Raw genomic sequence first — 13,839 nt, forward strand, 5'->3', positions numbered from 1 at the left:
GAAAGCAAATTTTTAAACTGTTTTCTGAGGGTTCTTTCTGAACCACACCTTGGAGACTGTATGTGTTTTCTCAATAAACCAAGATTTAATGAGGGTGGTTTTCATAGTTCCTTTAACCTGGAAAGTATAGTTATTCTGCCCTAATAATTAGGTAAATTAAAAGAACAGTTTCCCCCTCTTTTGCTAGTAAACATTGCGCTCTTCTAAGGAGATGTTATAGTACTATTTTTCTCTTGAACAGTTTGCCACAGTCCAGTAACTTTGATGCTTCTTCAGCCACTATAGGAGAGGACTTCCTCTTCTGAGTGATAACTAGAGAAGTGCTATGAAGCTCAGGTTTTATACTTGAGTTTATCAAGTATCAACGACTTGATCAAGTCGTTGGAAGCTTTTTTTCCCATCTGGCAGACAAGAGTTAAAGTGAATAGTGGCTAAGAGGTATCTGTTGGTGCCTAGTTGCAGGGAGAGTTTGTCTTTGATCAGAATGGTCTTTGGGAAAAATGGAAACATTACAGTCTAGGGAAAGGAATCCCAATATGGTTGCAAAGCCTACTGATTCTTGTTTAGCTGTTAGTTTAGTTTCAGCAAATCACCTACACCATAACATTTCACAAACTGTGCTCTGAACGAAGCTAGGCACACAGCAAAGGCAATGAATAGTAATTATTCTCTTTTTAAAGGACTGCTTTAAAAAGCAGTCCTTTAAAAAACTGCCACCTTTCAATCTAGCCAGTGTGCAGTTGAGCGAAAAAGTGCTGGCCCCTTTGAAAAGGAGAGAGGGCAATGGTTATTACCCTGACTTTTTCCAAACGTCATAATACCTGATTGTGCCCTTCAAAGGATTTCGTTACCTCCTCTGCCTGGCTTTCTGAATATGCTAACCTCCGCATGAGAGAACTGGTGTGGAGCGTAAAGTGGAACCATGTTTTTATGTGTTTATTAGTGGGTGTGCAGGTGACAGACATGCTGACTGTCAAAAGGAAGGTGAAGGGTGCCTCCTGGGGTGGTTTTTTTTTTTTTTTGCACAGTTCCTGTGAGTTGTTTTGAGGATTGATAATATGCCCGTTAGTCTCATTTTCGTGTGGCAGCCATCTTGGCTGAGACCCACTGCTTCTGAGAGAATGCATACTTTTGATGGTAGCTACAGGAAGACCAGATGGTGTGGAGCCGTAGCTCAGTCGCTGACTTCACCACAAAATTTAAGACTTCTGCCTACTGTTTGATAACAGTTCATTATAGCTATAATGATCAAAGGAAAGCTTTGAATGAATTCTTGACCATATTATAAAATTGTGAGATTTCAGGAAAAAATTTTAGTTTCAATGAATGTTAAAAGCGAGTGCCTATAAAATGTCCTCATCATGTATTATTTCCCACAGAAACTTGGTTCCCCTTGTTGCCATCCCCCCCCCAAAAAAAAAGAATTTACCAATTGCTCTTTTTTTTTAAATAATACTGGTGGGGTGTTCTCTCTATTCTCATTCCCACCATCTCAGCCCTTCCATTGGGGTACAATTTGATGAATTTGGGTAAAGCGTGAATTCCTAATGGCCTTAACAATATGGCTTCTAAGATAGGTGGATTCTGTGTCTCTGCTTCCCTCTTGGTTGCCAGTCAGTGCAGTTTCCAATTTAGCTGGAGAAGTCAAGCTTGTTACCTGAGATATAAGAATGCCAGAGGCAACAGCACAGTCTCTAAATAATTCCAGTGTTTTTCACAGTTTTCTAAAAGTATGTGGTGAATTTCCTCTGGCAATAATCCATATATTCTATAGACTTTTCCACTCTGCTGCTTGGAATTATGAAACCTGGTCTAGATTTTGTGCCAGATTTATTAGAACTCTGTCTGAGAGGTGGTAATGGTAAGTAAGCAATGCTAGTTCCAGAGCTTCCTGTTTTAGGGATCCTCTAGGTAATACGTATGGGAGTCCTATATTCTCTGCTTTGCCATGGTTTTAGAAAGAAAGGGATTGGCTCTGTCCCCTGTTGTCCTCAGCAAGCTTTCTGCATGCACCTACCAACAGTGAGCCTCAGACTTTCCCAAAGGGTTTTTAGTCTAAGGTTCCACCAACTGTAAGCCCTTTTTGTAAGGATTTAATATTGCTTTTGCTTATGCCCTGGGAGCAGAGCCAGGCTATGGTGGCGTGGGCAGGGAGAGGAACTGATCTAACCCTGGAGCTTATTTTCATTTTACCTTTTATCCAAGTTACATCTAGAATCCAATATTGACTCTACGAATGAGTCCCTGCTTCCTTCTCTGGTGAACTCCCTTTCTCGAGAGTAGCAACAATGAAAACAATGAAAATTGAATCTTGGAAAGGTTAAATTACTTTTCAAAGGTTAAATTACTAGTAAATGATAGATCTAGAGCTGAAAGTAGGACCCGTGTCTTCCAACCATTTGAGATGGTTAACCATCTAAGAGGAAGAACTGACCCAATGGATGGATGGTAAAGAACTTTTTTCCCCCCGTATTTTTATTATTGAACACATAATGGAGGAACATTAAATAACATCTAATAAAATTAAAATAACTCAGTCAGAATCCCACTAATTAACATGTGAGTCAAGAGATCAGAGTACCTCCTTCTCTTTTTGGGACTTATTGAGATTTTCTTAGCAACACTGTAGCCAGCTAATTTCCCAGAACTCACATTTCTTTTACCCCTGGTCACTAAGTGCTTCTGACATTCTGTCTTTTCCTAGGCTCTATTCCCTTAAGCTAAGACAAAGGATCAAATTGTCAGATAAAATTCACATGAATCAGAGATCTTACCCATGACTAAACTTGAGTAATAATGATAAGAATACAGCAATCAAGAGGCACGAGTGCAGCAGGGAGAGCCTGGAACATCCTGTATGAACCCCCAGGTTGTTCTTTCTCTCATTGAACATATTCTCTCAGCCAGAGTAATGGATGAGATCTCTAACTGAGGCTTCCAGGCCACCTCATAAAGCAGGGAGTGTTGGAATTAGGAAACCTTTCTCTTTTATACTACCAGATAGTTGTATAGCTTATGTGACATTTTTCAGAGAGCCATGGAAGCCAAAGAAGGCCTTTGTAGGGCAAACCAATCTTGTATTACCTCCAACCCCATGCTTTTATCACCTGTCTTTCAAAGATTTGGATTTAACCACAGCTGCTAGCAACAACCAGAGAATTAGAATTTTTGGGGGAGTGGGGGAGGTCATAGAATAGGCGTTTATTACCTGAGCATTGGTGGCCTGAGAAGGCACTCCAAAAACTGCCTTCACATTCTCAGACCAGCTGGGGGTATTTAAGGGACAATCAGAGTGTTATTCTAGAGACTGCATGACTGTCCTAGAGGTCTGTTCTCCGTTCATGGTGCCCCCCTCTGTCATCCCTCTGTCATTGTATCTTGGGAATTAGAATTTTTGCTACCTTGCCTTCGACCTTGTAATCCCCATAAATTCCATTGACCATTTTCCCTCAATCTGTTCCCCCGAAATTCCATTGGTAAGATATCCTCTGAGATTTTCCTCAAAACATTCACTATTTTATACCAAAGATGGATAGGCAGCCATCCTGTCGTCATTTCCTCATCATATTTTTTCCATCCTCTCCTTTTTTCTTGCTATAAAGTGCCTTAACCATTATGATTTGTGTGAGTCTGATTTGACATTCCTGTGCTTTTCAATTCACTCGCACTTATCACCCCTCCCTTCCCAACTTTTTAACTGTGACAAAAATCCATTGAGTTACTCAACCCTTTCTGTACTCAGACTTGTTAGTTAAGACATGAGTGATGGGGAATGTTCTGAGACCTGGCTTTTCCTTAGAGAAAGACAGTTTTCCTTCTAGCCTGCAGGCGATGGTTGCTCATTCTCCCGTATTCCATGTACTCTGAGTTTGGAGGTGGAGCTGATGTCCTCATCACTCCTCACTGTCACTTCTTTAACATCACTCCTCCACTTTCATGTAAGAACTTCTGCTCTTTGAGGTTTATGCCACTTCCTACCGCTAATCATTACTCATCTACTAATTGTCATTCACCCCCCTCAGATATTGTGGCAAATGAGCCTCATCACTTTTTAAAGTCCTGTCATCAGCCTGGATGTCTTCAGTATGACGTACCCGATACCTGGCCATCTGGTTTCCTGACTGTTCATTCATGCATACTTCATACATACGCATACATGCGCTTATTATGCCTTAATTCAAAAAGATTTTTTGAGCACCTACAGTGTAATGTGCCAAGTCCTATGCTAGAATTGGAGACACAGTGGTGAGAGTTAAAAACAACAACAACAACAACAACAACAACAAAAAACCAGATATGGTCCTTACAGGGTATTGGGGGAGAAAGATACTGAGCAAATGATGATACAAAGAAATGTAACTTTATAATCGTGTTATAATTGCTTTGAAGGAAAGGGGCAACAGGACCCACAGAGCGTATAGAGAGACCTGACTTAACACGGAGATTTCTCTGAAGAAATGATGGTTGAACTGAGACCTCATATGAGGAATTAACTGAATAAAGAAGGGAGGCAAAAGAGTTCCAGATAGAGGGGGCAGCATGTGCAAAGCCCATGTAGGGAGGGAGCGTGGTCCAATTAGAGAATGAAAGAAGGCTGGTGGGTTGGAAGATAGTGAAGGAGGGAAAGTATCTTATAAGATGGGACCAGAAAAGCAGGCAGGGTCCAGATCATCCAGGATCTCTGTAGGTCATGTTAAGGATTTTGGCCTTCATTCTAAGAGCCCTGGGAAGCCTTGAAAATCTTGTTTATTTAAATTTTTAAATTTTATTTTTCTAAACAGAGTACTGCATGTGCATTATACAAATTCAAAAGGTATAAAAGGATACTCTTGAACAAACAAGTCTCTCACTTTAGTCTCCTGGCTTCCTAGTTTTTCCTCCTAAAGACAGCCATGCCAATTTCTTGAATATTCTTCCAAAAATAATCTACGCATAATATACATAAACATTATATTCTTTTTTTTCCCCAACACAGATTGTAGCATACTATACGCACTGCTCTGCACCTTCCTTTTTCAACATAATGTATCCTGGAGAGCATTCCATATCAGGACTATATAGAGTGGCCTTATTCATCCCAATACCTGCATGGATCTTCCTTAATTTATTTAACTAGCTCTCTATTGATGGATGTATAAGCTATTTCCAGTTTTTTTTTTAATTTCAGACAATATACAGTGACTGTCTTATGTGTGATATTACGTGTGAAAATATATCTGTTTGATAAATTCCAAATTTAGCTACTTTTATTCTATAAAGGCTAAATTTCTTTCCTTCAGAGCACGTAGATTAGTTTGCAGTCCTACATTTATTATTATGTCTGTTTAATCTCTGTCTCCCTCATCTAAATTACAAGCTCCATCAAAGCAATGCCTAGCATGAAACATGCTCAGTAATAGTTGTTGAATGGATGAATGAATAAGGAGATAAGGATAACAGCTAGATGGGAGGAAATAAGGGCACCTTATTAATTAAACCTTGTGGTTATCTTTTATACCAGACAAATAATTTGCATCTCTATAAAAATCAAATCATTTGCAGCTTATCAGTCTTCTCTAAGTTGATACCTAAACTGAGGCTCTACTCAATAGTAAATAATAAGTCAAACAGAAGTACATTCTTTTAGACCAGGGGTTGGCAAACTTTCTTAAAGGGCCAGATAGTAGGTATTTTAGATTGTGCTGATCTTAAGATAACTCTGTTGCAGCTACTTAACTTTGCCATGTAGACCAAAAGCAGCCATAGATAGTACATAGATAAATGAGTGTGAGTGTGTTCTAGTAAAACTTCATTTACAATAAAAGGCAGCATCTGTAGTTGGCCCTTGGGCCATAGTTTGCTGCCTCTGGTTTACTGAATCAGTAGTGATAGCCCTTCTTTCATTCCTGATATTGTTAATTTGTGACTGTTCTCTTTTTTTCTGTCATCTGTCTGACTAGAGCTTTATCAGTTTTATTGAACTTTTGAGCAAGAAGATTTTGGTTTCGTTGATTTTTCTCTACTGTTTTTTTGTTTTCTGTTTCATTAGTTATTCTTATTTTTATCTTTTCCTTTCTCTACTTATTTTGGGTATAATTTACTCTTCCTTTTCTAGCTTTTATAATGAAAGCATAGATCATTGATTTTTTTTTTTGCTGTTAAAGTTTGGTTTTTATTTTTCCAGATCTTTTTTAATGCATATAATATATATGTACAAACAAAAAAAGCTTCATTTTAAAAAATATAAGTAAGACTATAGTATATAGATTTTCTGTAATTAACGAGGTATCATGGGGATTTTCTATGGCTGTATATAAGACTCTACCTCATTGTTTTTAACTGCACATAGTATTCTTTAGTAACTATTTCCATATTGATAGACATTTAGGTTCTTCAAATATTTCATCAGTACAAACTATACTAGACTGAAATTCTCACAAGTGCAAAGTTCTCCAGGATAGAGGTACATGGAAGATTTTTGATAAATGTGTAATTTATTGAATATCTCTTCTTTGATGCCCAAAAGGAATAAACTACTTCTGTATGAGTTACCACATTAACTATAATTGAGGGCCCTTTTTTGTTAAGAATTTTCCTGTGCTGTTTAAGGGCTGAACTTTGGAGAAAAGTCTTCTCACATTTATTACGTTCATAAGGTTTTTCCCTAGTATGGGTTCCCTGATGTTCAACAAGGTCTGAGCTGTGCCTGAAGGCTTTCCCACATTTCTTATAGTGATAGGGTGTTTGTCCAATATAAATTCTCTGATGTTTAATAACAATTGAGCTCTTTGTAAAGGCTTGCCTATAGTCATACACCAGTAGGGTTTATTTTCACTATGAGTTTTCTTATGTCCAGCAAAGGATGTATACCTGAAAGATTTCCCACATTTACTATGATACTTGGGTTTCTCTCCATTATGCATTCTTTGATGACTGTTAACAGTTGAGCTCTTCCTAAAAGTTTTCCACATTCATTAAACTAATATGATTTTTCACTGATGTGGGTTTTCTGATGTTCCAACCCAATGGAGTTATCTCTGAAAGTTTTTCTGCATTCATTACATTTAAAAGGCATTTCTCCACTATGTATTCTCTCATGATGAATAAGGGCTGCCTTCTGAGCAAAGGCTTTCCCACAGTCTTTACGTTTGTAGAATTCTTGACTGGTATGAATTCTCTGATGACTTGAAAGGATATAGTTCTTTTTGAATGCTTTTGCACATTCACTGCATTTGTGGGGTTTCTCTCTAGAATGAATTCTGTGATGATTAATAATTGTTTAGTGCTTCTTGAGAAATTTCCCACATTTAATACCTCTAGAATATTGCCTGCTTATGTGAATTTTATGGTGATTTAAAAGAGATGAGCTGCTCATAAAGTCTATCCCACATCCTTTACATTTATGGGATTTCTCACCAATATAATTTCTCTCATGGCTAATAAAGGAGGAATTATATTTGAAGACTTTCCCACATTATATAATGTGCTTCTTCTCTGTGGAGCTTCTGTCCTCCCAGTCCAGACCTATATCAATCATGCCATTTTTTGTTTGCTCTTCCAGAGCAGATCCTTCAGAAATATTTTGCTTTAGGGCTGACATCTTTGTTTCAAACCAGTACTCCTGGACTGCATAGGTACCTGCCGGAACTTCTCCTGCCTTCAGCAAGGACTGTGCCTCTTGCTCCACTTGGCAATTAATTTTGGCTTGGAACAGAGAATCCCCACCAACACCAGATTCCCATAGTTTTCTAGCATCATGTCTCTGTTCATGTCCACTGAATAACACCCGGGCCTCTCCATTTAATCTGGGTAAAGGCCATAGCACATCGCCAGATGTCAGTGATCCCTGGATCTAGGCTCTTGGTAGTCGTGGAGCCATCTGTCTCCTGAATTGTTCTCCCAGGCAAGAGCAGAAAGTCCTGAATAAGCCAATAATTCTGGAGGCTGAACTCCAAAATCAAGGTGTTGGAAGGTTGGTCTTCTGAGACTCTAGGTAGAATACTTCCTTGACTCTTCCTGGCTTCTGGTGGTCACTGTCAATCCTTGGCACTTCATGGCTCGCAGCTGGTTCACTCCCATCTCTGTGTCTCCTCACATGACGTTCTCCCTGTATGTCTCTCTAGACCAGCGGTTCTCAACCTTCCTAATGCCGCGACCCCTTAATACAGTTCCTCATGTTGTGGTGACCCCCAACCATAAAATTATTTTCGTTGCTACCCTATAACTGTAATGTTGCTACTGTTATGAATCGTAATGTAAATATCTTTTTGTTTTCCGATGGTCTTAGGCGACCCCTGTGAAAGGGTCGTTTGACCCCCCCAAAGGGGTCGCGACCCACAGGTTGAGAACCACTGCTCTAGAGCATTTATTTTAGATTTTTCTTCTTTTCTGAAACAGGCATTTAAACCTATAATGTCCCTCTAAACATTGCTTTAACTGCATTCCACAAATTTTGATATGTTGTGTTTCTATTTTCATTCAGTTAAAAATATTTGCTAATTTCCCTTGTGTAGTTTCAACCTATACTTGGTAGAAATTAGTATTCAATCAGAGACTGAAGGGGACCATTATCCAGCTGTCTGGAGCTCTTTCTCTATGTAGCTTCTTCCTTTCTGGTAGTTTCTTCCAAAATTCTAGCTTGCAGTCACCCTGAACTCTCTTTCCTCAACTCTGTAGGACTTCCCAGTTTGCCAGGGATCCCCTTCCTGGTGCCACCGTCTGGAGCTGCCTCTGTATGGAAACCAAGGTGGTCGTAGGGCTCACCTTGTTTGTTTCCTTTTTCTCAGGGATCACAGCCCAGTGTCTTAAAACAGTTGTTTCATATATTCTGTCTGGTTTTCTAGCTGCTCCTGGTGGGAGGGCAAGTCCTATGGCAATTTCTCCCTTAGGGACAAAAGTGGAAGTCACAGCACTTTAAAAAAAAAAAAAGAAATAAAATAGTAGCTTACAGAAAAAGCAAGTTATTTTCATCTCTGTGGACCTCTTCATTATGTTAAATATGAGAGAATTCTGAGAATGATGGAAAATTGATATAAAGGTAACTGACAGTAGTTACTAATGTAACAACTTAACTGATTTCAGCAAAGTTTGTACACTCAGATGGCTGTTACCAAGGGTCATACCATTGGTTACAGGGTGGGAAGATGGATGAGGAAGTGAGGGGTATTTCTGTAGCTCTTTATAGCTTCACTTTTTTCATAGCTGCTATTTCTTCATCCTTTCTTAAGGAAGTTCTATTTTTTCTGACCTCCTAAATTGCCTTGGCTGGTGTTAGGTTGGTGCCAGTGTACCTCTCTTTTCTTTTCAAGAACAATGGCAGATTAGCTGCCCTAGCGCTTGCTCAACTCAGTACTCCGGAAGCCCGCCTTTATTTTCCTCTTATTCCTCCGTTGACTGTGTCCACATTTAGTTTGTTGGACATTCGGTATTTTTTGGGAGTTCGGTTGGCTTTGGCTGATTAACAGGTTGTTGCTTCAGTTAGTCATAGCCCTTTTTCTGTTATGTGTACATGCATATGTGATTATCCATCTCTTCAGTGCTTTGATTCTACTGCATAGTTTCTTTTTTTTTTTTTAAGATTTTATTGGGGAATTGGGGGAGGGGAACAGCGCTGGGGAATCGGGGAAAGGGGAACAGACAAGTTGCTGTCCTTTTGTTTTTCAGTCTAGTTGTGGAGGATGTTGCTTCACTGACCCATGTTGGTATTATCATTGCGCTCTTCCCGGGTGAGGCAGATCAGTTGCTGGCCTCTGGACAGCTGCTCACGGCGGCTCTTGGCAGCTCACACCGGCTGCCGGCCGCTCATGCTGGCTGCCAGCCACACACGGTAGCTTATGGCAGCCCACTGCAGCAGGGGCTGCAGCCTATGCTGGCGACTCACAGCAGCCCAGCTCCAGGTCGAGCTATTGTTCACCATCTTAGCTGTAGAGGGTGCAGTGTCACTGGCCCCCATGTGGGATCCAAACCGGGGCCCTGCTGCTCAGAGCTGGCGTCCCAAGCCAGCTCTTAACCAACGCGCCACTCGGCCGGCCCATGCATAGTTTCTATATGTAATTTCATTTATTTATTTATTTATTTATTTTATTATTTTTTTTTTTTTTAGCTAAGCCATCCTGGCACTTGTTGGCAGCTCCGCGGCAGCTCAGCATGGGCTAGGAATCGAACCACTATTGCTCAGAGCTCACACTTTTGAGTGAGCTCTTAACCAACTGAGTCACTCGGCCGGCCCTCTATATGTAATTTTAAAATATACTTTGTGTTGTAACCACAGGGCCAGGGCTGGGGTGAAAAAAGAGGCACCTAGGGCACAAAATTTAAGGAGGCATTCACTCTCAAGGTTGGGTAAGCTAATCTTGCCAGTTATGTGACTCTGAGAGTGAGTGCCTCCTTAAATTTGTGCCTGCAGCACCTCTCTTGCCTCACCCTGGTTCTGGCCCTATAGAACCCTGACCACAGTTGCTTACAGACACCTATATAACTAAGACCTTAAAATGAACTCTGTATAACAACTTTCATCTTGAACATGCTATGACTTTACTTCATCTAAGAAAACAGAAGTGAGGTAGTATTTCAGGAAAATCAATGCCATGTCTGAAGTAATTCAGCAGCCCAAAAGTTTATCCATAAGTAGTATTTGCTAGAATTTTGGACCATGTTATCTAGGTTAACCACAGTAGGTCACTGTTGTACTTCTGTTCCTTTATTTTTTATCATGACATGACTTGTCATTAAGAAGTTCACTCTAGCAGAATCCCTCTCATGATTAACATTTTGGGTAAGCTTGACTACTATTCTGGCTGATACCATGATATGCAAAACCCGCTTTGGCAAACAACTGGTTAGAAAATGGGTGAATCTCTAACCTGCAAAAGGTCAAGAGGGCTCCGTTTGTGTTGCTGCCAGTTCAGTGGGGGAAATATTCCAGATAGTTCTGCTACCTACTCTCCTGGTCTTGTAGTCCTCACACTGTCCCCGAGAAATGCCTTGGAGGTGACTGGGAGGTCAAATGGTAGGACTCTGCACCCCCCTCTCCCTGCCCCTCCAAACGCTGCTACCAGAATAGCTCTTTTGCTTTGTTTTTTTCTATTTTGTGAACTGGAGTTCTGTGTAAAAGGTCCATGTGGAAGAGACTCATTGAGATGGGAGACCAGCAATGAATGTGGAGCAGCACTTAACACAAGCTAAAATTCCTGAGCCAAAAAACACTCTATTTTGCCTTTTCTGTTCCACTTACTAGACAGCTTTCCCACCCTCTTACAAACCAGTCTTTAAAATAGCCTTGGCTGTTGGTGTTCAGAGATTTTTACAGAGTGGTAGTCTCTGTTTTTATTTCATCTTAAAATATTTCCATTCTTTGTTTTTAGATGCCAGTGAGAGCAGGTGCCAGAAGGTGAAGACACAGTTTGGAGTTGGCCTGAGCTCTGGGGGAGAAAATCACCTCCGGCTTCTTGAAGGAACCCCGTCTGTCCAGTCATGTTGGGCTGCCTGCTGTCAGGACTCTGCGTGCCACGCTCTCTGGTGGCTAGAAGGGATGTGCATTCAGGCGGACTGCAGCACACCCCAGAGCTGCCGGGCTATTAGGACAGACTCTTCCAATTCCATGCTGGTGTTTTTAAAAAAATTCCAAACTGCGGAGGATTTGGGCTTTCCACTGGAAGATGATGTACCCCATATTCTGGGACTAGGTTGGAGCAGGGCATCTTGGAGGAGACAGAGAACTCCTAGAGCTCCCCTCAGACCCACTGTATCTCCCAGTGACCAGCAGAGCTTGATCAGGAAGCTTCAGAAGAGAGAGAGCCCCAGTGAAGAAGTGCCACCTACAGAGACACAACATTCTGAAGTGAATGACTCCAAGGAACTAGGTGATCTGAATACCAATGGCCCTGAAGAGGTAAGCATATTATGAATAAAGATCAGAGAACCTGTTTAATCTGCTTTTACACTTGGCACACATGAGCAGTGAAGCTGATGCCTGTGGGCAGCATCCTAGGCTGAGGAGTTTATGTATAAAGCTGCTTGGGTGCTTCGTGGGTGCTGCCCAGATGAACTGGGGTAATTTGGCCTTAGAGATGTTCATTCCATGCAAGTCTGACCCTTGTTTTGGCACAAGCAGAAAGCTGCTCATTATCTAGCCTAAGCTGGTTCTTGGCTACAGGTAAGTGCTGTTGTGTGGGTGTTAGTCTCCACCAATGAGTCTGCAGTGTTTTCTGCCAGATTACAAAACACTTGATTGGTGTGGTTGCAGTCAAGTTTTCCTCCCCCCACCCCCATCTCCTGCCTGTAAACACATTCCTTATGAGATAGTTTCTATTCCAGTCTGAAGTAACCATGCCTGGTACCCAGATTAAGACGGAACCTGCTGGGCTTGAGAGCTGGATGTGGCCATTAGCCAAGAGGTCTCTGGGGTGAATTCTCACCAAGCTTTATAAGCCAAGGGAGACACCACCAGTAGAGTTTATTCTGCTTGTTATATTTCTTCATTGTTGATCTTCCTGAGTGAATGATTAAAAGGAATGACTCACTCTGTGCTCAGTCTCCCTTGATTGCTGCGACTTATTTTTGTATTGTTTTGTCCTGGTTGTCTCTGTCAAGTTGAAGCCAGAGTGGAGAGGCTACCACATGCCGGGCACTGGGTGTGCTAATCATTGTATTATGTCATTTTGTTTAATTTTCATAACAATATTTCCAGGTGGGTGTTATTAGCCCTGTTTTACTAGTGAGGAAACTGAGGCCCAAAGAGGTTAAACAGTTTGATCATGCAGCTAATGAACAATGAACCTAGAAATGGAACCCAGATTTAATATTAAGAAAAAGCCTTTCAGTGCAATTACAGCCTTAGGCTTAATATGCCTATAAACATTTATGGACACTTATTATCAATGTCAAGTACACTTCCAAGCACCAGAGATACAAAGGTAAAGAAGAGGGCCAGCCGAGTGGCTCAGTTGGTTAAGAGTTCACTCAAGAGTGGGAGCTCTGAGCAACTAGTGGTTCGATTCCCCGCCCGAGCTGAGCTGCCACTGAGCTGCTAACAGGTGGCAGATGGCTCAGCTAAAAAAAAAAAAAAAAAACCTCAAAGGTAAAAAAGACATGATCTGTGTCCTGAGGGAGTTTACAGTCTAGTGGAGACTCAGACGTGAAGATAGGTATTTACAATAGTGTATACTTGTTGCATTAGTAGAGTTATATATACAATACAGTAGGAACACAAAAGAGGAAGTGATTGACTTGAGCAGGCAGGTGGTGTGTATGTGCAGGAAAGACCTTACAGAGGTATTTAACTTATTTCTTGAAGGATATGTAGGATTTCACTAAGGGGTTAAAGGGAGTAAAAATATTCTGCACAGAGGCACCATGTGTGCGAATGCTCAGTCAGCAAGTATTTGTTGCACATTTACTATGTGCGAGGTACTATAACTAAGCTAGACACTACGAATGTTATTATAGTAAATAAGGTAAGTGTGATTTCTGCCCTAACAGCGCTTACACTCTGGCAAGGAAAACAGACATTACATTTATAATAATTACATAATGATAAGTTCGATGCAGGTTATGAGAGAATAAGTGCAGAGTGCTATAAGAGCATCTAGCAGGGACCTAGTCAAGCTGAAGGGTAAGGTTAGGTTTAGGTTTGGTGGAAGGAAACTGTGGTAGTTCTAAACTCGTTTCTTTTTTTTTCTGAGGTGGGCTAGTTACTAAGAGCAGAAGCAGAGGTAGGTAGAGTGGGGATAGGTGGGTAGAGGCAGGAAAATCAGGGGTTTAGAGAGAGTGACAAAGGTCTGAAATAGCCATTGTGAAGGGTAGGAGATGGCGATGTAGGTAAGGAAATAGAAAGATTGCTGGGCAGCATTGAAGATGCAG

At 40.9% G+C, this 13,839-nt stretch overlaps 1 protein-coding gene and 1 pseudogene across 8 annotated transcripts in view; one reads left to right on the forward strand and one right to left on the reverse strand.

The window, feature by feature from the left end:
• KIAA0319L (KIAA0319 like) overlaps positions 1 to 13,839 on the forward strand; it is an 87,058-nt gene that overhangs the window by 20,043 nt on the left and 53,176 nt on the right. For all 8 annotated transcript variants that reach the window (XM_019658768.1, XM_019658786.1, XM_019658759.1 and 5 more), the window contains one exon: positions 11,343 to 11,869. In XM_019658768.1, coding sequence (XP_019514313.1) covers positions 11,343 to 11,869 — 527 coding nt within the window. The remainder of the gene's footprint in view (positions 1 to 11,342; positions 11,870 to 13,839) is intronic.
• LOC109390661 (zinc finger protein 485 pseudogene) lies at positions 333 to 7,858 on the reverse strand (annotated as a pseudogene).

Source organism: Hipposideros armiger, unplaced genomic scaffold (assembly GCF_001890085.2).
Source record: "Hipposideros armiger isolate ML-2016 unplaced genomic scaffold, ASM189008v1 scaffold_10, whole genome shotgun sequence".
In the NCBI taxonomy this organism is placed as follows: domain Eukaryota; kingdom Metazoa; phylum Chordata; class Mammalia; order Chiroptera; family Hipposideridae; genus Hipposideros; species Hipposideros armiger.